Below are 10,423 nucleotides of genomic sequence, written 5' to 3'. Positions count from 1 at the left end.
CACAACTGTTTATTTGTCCTAACCTGACTTGTTAGTTGCTATTCACAAGTGAAAAAGTGGAAGCACTTTCAGGACAATAAAATTGGCATTAAAAACTTACAGACACAGAAATAGTATAATGTTACATAAAGTGAAATAATGATTATGTTTATTGAATCACTATAAGTGCAATTAGTGGTTTAGATAGGGGTTTAGATCTGTCAGTCAAATTCATTTTAAGATTTAAATACATTATAAATTTCAACACCAAGTTAAGTTTTCACTTCACAAGACATTCGTTGATGGACTGGAGTGGTGTGGATTACTTGTGGATTATCGTGATGTTTTTATCAGCTGTTTGGACTCTCATTCTGACGGCACCCATTCACTGCAGAGGATTCATTGGTGAGCAAGTTATGGAATGCTCCACATCTGTTTGGATGAAACAAACAAACTTGTCTACATGTGGGATGGTCTGAGGGTAAGTACATTTTCAGCAAATTTTCATTTTTGGGTGAATTATTATATATATATATATATATATATATATATACATTATTCCTCCTATCTGCCTACATTGGTCAATGATAATAAAAAAATGTCTGCCAAGTGGATAAAATATTGATACCAATTGTGTTGGTTTTGGCACACAAGTTAAAGGCTTGAACAAAGTAAGAAATCCCTGACCTGAAATGTGATCTTTAGCATGTTGAATCAAAATAGACACAGTAGGCTATATAACCTGCCAACAGGATTCAATGATAAATAAGACCCGCAGTGTCTCTTGTCCCTTTTAAAAAGCCACTCTTAAAAGAAAGGTCTTTTCATTGTGTTGACATCAGAGCCTGGCTGAATAAACAAATCTTTACATATTCTGTTGAGTCATGGCTTTCCAGCATGTGTTAAATTCACTTTAGCAGGTCACTGTAGAGTCACGGGACTATCAAAGATTATTTAGCATTTCTTTCACAGAGTTGTCTGTTTGTACAGCAGCATCTCAGAATAAGAAATCTGTCGTCACTGTTGACGTCTCAACATTACTCTGCATATATAACTGCTAGATTCTATCAATATAACATTCTGTGGAATCACATTTAAATCAATAATACAGTTACTGCAATCAGTACAGTTACATGATAAATGTGAATTTCAATGAACGTTATTATTTTTATTTAATACTCTCAACTTCATCCTTCAGAGATCATTTTAATATGCTGATTCAGTGCTCAATAAACATTTCTTATTATTGTCAACCTTGAAAACAGTTGTGCTGCTTAATGTTTGTAGAAACTGTGATACATTGTCTTTCAGGATACTTTGATAAACAAAGTACAAAAACAATTCAAAAGATTTTTTTTAATAGAAATCTTTTGTAATATTATAAATGTCTTTACTGGCACTTTAGATCAATTTAATGCTTCCTTGCTGAATAAAAGTATTAATTTATGACAGTAGTCCTGTCATAAAATGGTAACAGTATTGCAAACATATATAAAACAATATATAAGATAGTTTTAATTTATTTACTATTCTAAATCACTATTACCTTGTAACTTGCTCAAACTGAAGTGTATTTCAAGTCCTACTGAAATTAAACCAGCCAATAAAAACAATCCAAATATTCGAGGTGTGTATTAAAAATACAATAATCAAGAATTTGGACATGTCTCTGGCTATGCAGGGTGTGTATATCACTCCTGGTCACTAGGAGGAGCAACATCCCCTATGCCAGATTTACACAGTCACCACTAGAGTTCCCCATCAACACATTTCTGATTTTCTGTCACCAGGATTACTTTTACCCTAAATCTTGGAGAAGGGTATAACTGCAGCCTGGGCTGCGTTCCAGTCCGTTTTTTATACCCTTCACTCGCAAACTTCCCTCCATCTCGTTTACTCGGATGTACGTCATTGATTACGTTGCATGAGTGCCCACTTCTGGCGGAACCCGAATATCCATCAATTCCCCATTCCGTTTAAAGAATTTAACTCTGTTATAAAGGCGATTCCTGATGGATTAATATGTCTGATGAAAGCTTCCCTCACCCATGAGTCATGCTCAAAACAACTTTCACAGTTATGTTTGGGAGGTGTTTCGCTTTTAAGTAAAGAATGTAATAATACATTTATTCGTCAACTTTCTCAATCTCGAAACTCAATTTCTCCAAAAGAGAACGTTTTTTGGGGGTTCTAAAATAGATAACATTCAATGGAGGAAAACATGGTTATTACCTTATAAATACTGTATACCCAATAAAGTGAAAGTTCACAACGAAACACAGCGTCACACACGGCGGGCTAGAGTGAGCGGCGGCGGGCGGGCTTGCGGCAACCACATGTGACGACCCCGGGCTGGACTCCGCTTCGTCCACGGTGAAAGCCAATCCGGCGATCCACAGTGCGAAGTTGATGTATTCCCTCAGCGACCAGCACAGATCAGCTCTAGGCATGACGAAGCAGATATCGTCCTCTTTTGGAAGACCAAACAAAGTAGTTTCGCTTTCACAACGAAACACATATCACCTTCACGACATGGCGGCGGCAGCGGCAACAATACTACAGCGAGAATAAAAGTTACGCCTTCTTTCTTTGCGTGAACATTTGGGCGACGTTATGCAAATCTTCCCACATCGTGACATAGATATGTGGGGGCGTGTTAGAATGAGTCGTTTTAGGTAGGCGTGGCTGACTCTTAACTTTTATAAAGAATATCTCTTTGGATTTGAGACTTTAGTCTTTGCAACTTTACAGATCTTCTTTATGCACCAAGAGCTTGTAACACTCCAAAGAGAAAGGAAAAATTGAAATCGCATCATATGACCCCTTTAAAGATTATTGCTGCGTAGTATGGGTGTTTCCTTTTGCCTGAACATCTTCAAGTGAGTGGCAGGGTAAAACGAAAGTTGATGCCGAAAGTACAGCACTCTCCTACCTTCACTGCTGATACTGCGACTATTCTTGTTTGTATGTGTTCCTTCGCTTCGCTTCCACATTTCGTTTTTCTCCCTTAATAACAAATTTTGCTCAATTTTACCAAACTAATGGCTGCTGATGACTGTTTGAATTGAATTCTGCCAAAGCGCGCGCTTGTAAGTGTTCGTTAAATGCATAACGTTAATTATGTGAGTAGGCTACAGGTCTGCTCATGTCTGAAAATAATATATGAACATTTTTATTTTACATAACAAAAACATTATAGCTTTTATTTGTTTAGTACATTTTTAAATTAATGTAAAAAAGGGTAAAACGAAAGTTGATGCCGAAAGTACAGCACTCTCCTACCTTCACTGCTGATACTGCGACTATTCTTGTTTGTATGTGTTCCTTCGCTGGCATTTTCTACATTTCGTTTTTCTCCCTTAATAACAAATTTTGCTCAATTTTACCGAACTAATGGCTGCTGATGACTGTTTGAATTGAATTCTGCCAAAGCGCGCGCTTGTAAGTGTTCGTTAAATGCATAACGTTAATTATGTGAGTAGGCTATAGGTCTGCTCATGTCTGAAAATAATATATGAAAATTTTTATTTTACATAACAAAAACATTATAGCTTTTATTTGTTTAGTACATTTTTAAATTAATGTAAAAACTAAAATGAATTGTAAAACTGAAAGTTATTTTTATTTTTTTTATTGTGTTCAGCATGGTGGGCCGCATTTGAATTCGTGACGGGCCGCGGGTTGAGAACCACTGCTCTAGTTAAACCACTCAACTAGTAAATACACTCTTAATTTTGCAGACAGTCTCTTTACTAATTGTTTAAATGTTTTACATTAGTGTTTCCCAGACTTCTCCTAACATTTATTGTGTTATTAATTTTGGCGTTTACTGTACATCTATAGGGTTTATGATGTTTTGCTCTCCAGGCAGTTTTAGTTGGATTATGGATCTGAATAAACAGCCTGCATGGTTCCTAACCATTCATCAGGACTGCTGTGCTAGAAATTGCAATCGTAACATTATACCATTACATTATGTTGGTTGATTGGTAGGTAGGTAGGTTGGTTAAAAAAGCACATATCTCACAAGCACATCTGGAAGAGAGGAGATGCCACGAGTCAGTTATTGAAGTGATCTTATGTTTTCATAGTATAGACTCTGTTGAACTTTACTACTCCAGACATCTGAAAGCTCTGAGAACAGAAGGTCTAAAAATGTCCACCTACTTCAACTTAAAAACTTGAGTTCAGCTGCTGACTAATATTAAACTGACTTTAAAAAAAAAATCAAGTTAAATCTTGTACAACTTTAAAGATGAAGTTGAAATTGGTTAAATTAATTTGAAGAATTAATCTAATAGAAAAACATATGCTGACTCATTAAGCATATCATTTTTACAACGTGCAAGTCAATTTCTCATCCCAAGTACAAATGCAATAGCACGACACTTACTGGGTAAAATATATGTATTTCCATGTGATCTATAAATAAATAAGACAAACCCAGAGTGCCTAAAAGCATTATGAATTAATAAAGAGCGTGCATTTGACCTGATTTCAAATGTTTCCATTGGTAACGGTTGCAGGTTGGGGAAAATTATTCATTCTCTCTTGCAGTGCCCCATGCATCTCATGCATCATTATTATTATTATTTTTTTTAATTACAATGATTTTTTTTCTTTATTTACACACCTAAACGACATACAGTAATGTGTGTTGTATTTTATAGTGTGTTGCAGTGGGGGCTCTAATAAAGCTAATGCACTATAATGAACAACCTTTGTTTACTTACAGAAGTACAATAGGTCCATGTGATAAAATTAATCAATTGTAATGCTTTGGAATATAATGGGGGTGGGGAATATGAGGATATGGAAATGGAACAGCCATTACATGGTAATGTATATTGAATGTGTCATACTCGTAATGTTCATTCTGGGAGCCTTGACCAATTACTTCCCTTTTCCTCATGTTTACAATGAACATTGTGCGTAAATGTCTGTACGGTGTACAAAAAAAATTAACCAGCCGACTGAAGGATAGCGAGTCAGTGTTGCAAATATGAACCTACAAACCTGCAGTAGCTAATACAAGGGGGCAGAAATCAGTTTATGCAGTTTTGCATGATATAGTATTGGGTTCAGGATGAGATTAAGGGGGGGGGTGCTAGTCGTTGGGCATATTATGGGATGTCTGGGCCATTAGGGAGGTCTGGGCCATTTGGGAGGGGGAGGGGTGGGGGCTGGGTTTGAAGGGGGAAGAGTGAATGTTTCTGTTCATGGCTGTTCATTTTTGTCTCTATATTTAGGTGCTTTATCTGGCTTTGTGGTAGAAGATTCACCTGTGAGATAATGATATTTGCATTTCTACCTCATGAAGCAAGAGGATTGCAAAATGTTTTTAATAATAAATCATGAAGAAACCATAAAACATATGCTCATGTAGCACAAATATAAATATTACTATTTGCAAAGATATTTAATGTACTAAGCCTTCATATAGCCGAAGCCTATATAGTTGCACAGGCAAAGTTGAGAAACATCAAGCACGGTCACTGAAATCACTACCTGTTTGCTTTCGTTTTTTGGTCAAATCCAATGTCCCTTAAGAGTTTATCAGTAGCCATCTCTGATGGTGTCCATGTGTGGCTCTTTCGCCCAGTTATGGAGTCACGTTCAGTTCGGTGCGGGTTGGGGGAGGAGGGAACTAGCAGAGAGAGAGTGTAAAAGGAGTATTATGGTATTCATTTTTGCATGCATGGTAATCTGAAACCCCTCCCTAACACCCCCCACCACCCCAAAAGACACACACACACACACACACACACACACACACACACACACACACACACACAGAGAAACACCTCTTTCTTGCATATTGCCATGACAACTGCCAGCACAGGAAGAATATTATGGTCTGTGTTTTCTTTTGGCTTAAGACATTATTACTGGATATTTGGTGCTTTGGAGTGTGGAGGAGAGGTGCGCCTGAGTGTGTTGTCATGACGACCATCTCTATATTTCTTTGATATGTAATTATGCTATATGGTGCCTACCACTCACCATCCCCCCCATGAAATTACATTTGTTTCCATATATGTACATGTGTGCATACATATCTGCTGCATTTTGATGGACTTGATACGTGCGTCAAGAGCCGTCAGTGTTTGTCATTTTACTTCTCTGCATCCGGGTGGATGATAACGGGGGTGAAGATGGCAGAAGGTTGGCTATGCTGATGATATGAGGAGGACAAACTACAAAATGTCTCAACGTCCCATCAAGACACTATAACTTCTGAAGGCCTTAAACAGATGGTGCCAATTCCATTTTAAGCTCTTATATAGCAGCATTATCAATGTGAGATTTGAACTTGAGAGGTAGACCGTCTTTGAATGAGACCTTGAAACTTCAAGTCCAAAAGTAGATCTACACTTTTAAAAATTAAGGTTCCAAAATGGGGTTTTTACAGCGATGCCACAGAAGAACAAGTTTTGGTTCCCTAAAGAATGCTTCAGTGAAGAGTTCTTAAAATAACCATTTATTTCTTAGTAGGAAGAACATTTTTAAAATCTAAAGAACCATGTTCCACTATAAAAACTTTTTGTGGAATGTAACAGTTCCATGGATGCTAAAGATTCTTCATGGAACCATCAATGCCAATAAATAACCTTTAGTTTTAAGAGTGTATTATCTGCTTTTTGGACCACAAACTAAAGTTGGTTGCATGTGTGAATAGTTGTGTGCTAAAATGCAATTGGCCTGAAGAGCACTAACTTTAAGTTTGGATTATTTATGGCGTTTTATACGCTCACAAATGTCTACTGTAAATACAGAACCATAATAAGGAAGCAGGCTGGCGAGGAGTTGCTAATCGACTTTTTTCCCCTCTCTCTCTCTCTTCCGGCTCACTTCCCGTTCATTCTTTTTTCGGAGTTATGGTTATTGTGGGATGTCAGTGACTATGTTTATTATTATGGGATGGGGTGGCTGTTTCCATGGCAACTGTTGCTAAGTGCACGGGCGGAATGGGGAAGAGAGGGTCTGTCTTTGGTTGGGGGGGGTTATTATGGTCTGTATGTTGCAAGGTAACTATGCGGTGGGGGGAGGGGTGAATGTCTGTATGTATGTGCATGTGAGAATATGGGAGGGAGATTATTATGGGATGTCTGGCCCCTGATCTCTTTGTGTCTATGCAAAGGGTGTAAGTGGCAGAAGGAGAAACTGCGACGTTGTGTGCATCCTACAGCTAAGGGAAAAATACATAAATAAATAAAAGAATCAGGATACACTTTCACTACTTATTCATTAGAAACAGGGTTATTACAAATTGTTTTTTTTAAGTGTTGATGAAAAGGATCCAATACAGCGTGGGGACATCTTAGATTGAACTAGCTGTTTGTTTGAAAAAGGGAACAGGTCAAGTTGTGTGAGTACAATTTTTGACATTGTATTACATCAATTCTGCTTGTGTTTTTATTAAACATCTTTTAATGCATGTCAAATTAAAGGAATCTTAAAAGTTATGGAGACGTTGCAGGTTAGCATCCCTAGCCTGCTAAGCTAATGCCTCACTAAAATGCCCCATTTGCCCCAAATAACTGGTTTCAACCGCGTATTTCAAAGTTTAAGCATGCTTTTTTTTCAGTTGCATTAAACCAAATGCTATTTGTCCACCACTGTTAGATATATTTGCACGCTTTTCGGATTTGTTTCTTGGCATGGAGTGACCACTGATCAGCATGCTACCGTGACTATTAACTTCCGTTTGTATTGCTTCTTTATTTTCTGCCTCCCCCGGCTTCAGGAAGGCACCAGAGGAGGCCAAAATCGGCATACAAGTGTCCACAATCCTCTCTAGCTGGTGTAATCAGCAATATGTCCGGCAGTGAGGACGATTTTGAACATCGGCCTATGATGCAAGGTAAAATATTTAACGTTACGTTTACTGATCAACTCCACTCGATTTGTCGCTGTTGATGTTCTTTATTGCATATATGGGTGAAATGTAAACACGTTTAATGTTTAACCGGATTATTCGTGACGCATTTAATGTTCTCAGTTGGAGTTTATTGGTGTAAAACTTAATTTATTCGACGAAGCAGTGGCTAATCGACAAACGAAACGACAAGCGGGGTTGATACTAGATAGTTATTTTTTTAAAGAAACATGGTAAACTAAAATAATCATTTTAATGAGAAATCCGCCGTATACTTTTGCATTTTATCACCCAAACTGACGGTTTTTCCTGCAGCGCTTTGTGTTTTTTAACGCGGCTAACCGTCGACTTACCTGCTATTTTTACCGTCACACTCAAATAATATGCCTTCATATTTGTCAAACATGCCGTACATTTAAGCAAGACGGAGAGCTTATTGAGCAGTAGCAATGGTTTTATAGTAACATTAGATGTGTTATGATGTTGTACTGGCATCGGTGCTTAGCGGCCTACCGGTAACAGTCGCGTGCGAGTTTGACGCGCGAGGATTTTCTGTGTCCTCCTCGCGCTCTGGCTGTTCTCGCGCTGTCGGCCTGTGGCGTTCAATCTAAAAAAAAGTGCTGTTTTGCGTGTGAAATAACTGCAACCGTCGATTTTAAGTTTAATATTTTGATTTTGCACATCAACATGTGCAGGAATCGGATGTGACGCCAGTTTTTTCAGGGAAATGGTTAAAGGGGGGCTTTGCCCGGCATTCGGTGTGTTGAATGGAGCAAAATACTCGGTGTGTTGTCGTATTTTTGGCTTACTAAATATGTAAGATTCATTTAAATAGTTTAGGAAGGAAATTATGATTTCAAATGTGTTGTGTGTTCGTAAAGTAGTGTATTTGGTGGTTAGTCAACTCAATGAGGCTTCTGTATTAATATACTGTGGTACCTGGAGAAAAGCCAGTGTATTGTTTTCATAATAAAATCTGAGGCAAGTCCATTAAGATCTTATCAGATTACTGTCGTCCATGGGAAAATTTAGTGAAGGACTGACAGAATAATAATAATAATAGTGCCATGTGACTTCCCTAAACGGAGATGGTCAAATCAGTGCTATATGCAACTTTGTCCTCAGATTCAGTATTTGCAATCCTGTTACCAAAAATGCCTAATATTGTATCTGATTATAATGCTCAGGCAACTTATATATGAGATTTTTTGGTCATTCAATACTTCCTGTATAACTGAGATAGTAGCCTAATTGACATAATTTCTCAAGATGATTTTCAAGCAAGCCGGATCAAATGACTAAAGTAGATTTGTAGATGACTCATTTTTTGCTCTCCTGTTATTAGATTAAATGTAAAAGTCAAGGAATGGCGTTAATGATTGATTAGATTCATCTTTTTCTAATTACAGGGGTCACGTGCTCATGAACTTTATTTTTAATTAATTTATTTTACTTTTAAAATAGTCATTTCCAGGCCTGAAAATGAGGAAAATCAGATCAGTAGAAATTTCATAATGAATATACCGAATATATAAACTAAATATACAGACTGAAACTGTGAGTTTAAAATATTAAAATAAGTAGGTATTTCTCTCTCAGTGCAATGTGTGTAAGCATTATTTTTTATTAATATTCATCCAATAATACTTACCTGAATGACTGGGGACAAAGTAATTTGTCAAAGGAAAAATAATTCAGATAAATATCAAATTAATTAATTAAATAATAAAAAACAATTAAAATAATAAGTAAAAAAATAATGTATCATTTAGGGATGCTCCGATCGATCGGCCGGAGATCGGTATCGGCCGATAATCATATTTTATGACTCGATCGGTACTCACTAACTTGGCCGATCTCAGGAACCGATCGCAATTTGATGACGCGTGACGACGTACATGATGCGTGGGGACATAAATGATTTGGCGCCGCAGTCATGTCATCGCCGGTGTGGAAATGCTATGACGTTTCGAGAAACGATGAAAAATTTTATCTCTTTGCCACCGTGAAATCTTCTCGGTCTCTCCAAGTGTATAAATACGGCCGGGAAGTAAGAAAACACACAGTCCATGTATTCTCAATACTTCAATTTATTCACAGAAATACAGATCTTATATAGGCATGTCGAGGGGAGTTTTTACCCTCTTAACCAATGAGGATAGGGTGACATACCCATACAGGATGTTTTTCCCAAGAACATGTGTTTTGTATAAAATTGCCACATATACAGAAAAACATATCCATATAAGGAATAGACTTCCTTTACCTTGAATATTGCGTAAGAGACATTCAAACACCATACAAGAGAGAGAGAGAACAGATAGAGGAGGGGTGATTCAGAGAAGGAAAGAGAAAGAGTGAGAAAGGAGGGGTACGGCATCAAAAGACAGAGAGTGTTTTCTAACAGTAACATTATACCATTACATTATGTTGGTTGATTGGTAGGTAGGTAGGTTGGTTAAAAATAGCACATATCTCACAAGCACATCTGGAAGAGAGGAGATGCCACGAGTCAGTTACTGAAGTGATCTTATGTTTTCATAGTATAGACTCTGTTGAACTTTA

The 10,423-nt window shown here is 37.4% G+C and overlaps 1 protein-coding gene across 1 annotated transcript in view; it reads left to right on the top strand.

Annotated features, from left to right (window-relative positions):
• The first annotated feature begins 7,069 nt into the window (after positions 1-7,069).
• LOC107563016 (chromodomain-helicase-DNA-binding protein 4-like) overlaps positions 7,070-10,423 on the top strand; it is a 74,307-nt gene continuing 70,953 nt past the window's right edge. Inside the window, exons 1-2 of the mRNA XM_016247785.1 lie at positions 7,070-7,348; positions 7,727-7,843. Of these exons, the coding sequence (XP_016103271.1) occupies positions 7,798-7,843 (46 nt within the window). The 5' untranslated portion in view covers positions 7,070-7,348; positions 7,727-7,797. The remainder of the gene's footprint in view (positions 7,349-7,726; positions 7,844-10,423) is intronic.

Source organism: Sinocyclocheilus grahami, unplaced genomic scaffold (genome assembly GCF_001515645.1).
Source record: "Sinocyclocheilus grahami isolate Dianchi unplaced genomic scaffold, SAMN03320097.WGS_v1.1 scaffold854.1, whole genome shotgun sequence".
NCBI classification, from domain to species: domain Eukaryota; kingdom Metazoa; phylum Chordata; class Actinopteri; order Cypriniformes; family Cyprinidae; genus Sinocyclocheilus; species Sinocyclocheilus grahami.
This window is presented reverse-complemented; position numbering and strand designations above follow the sequence as displayed.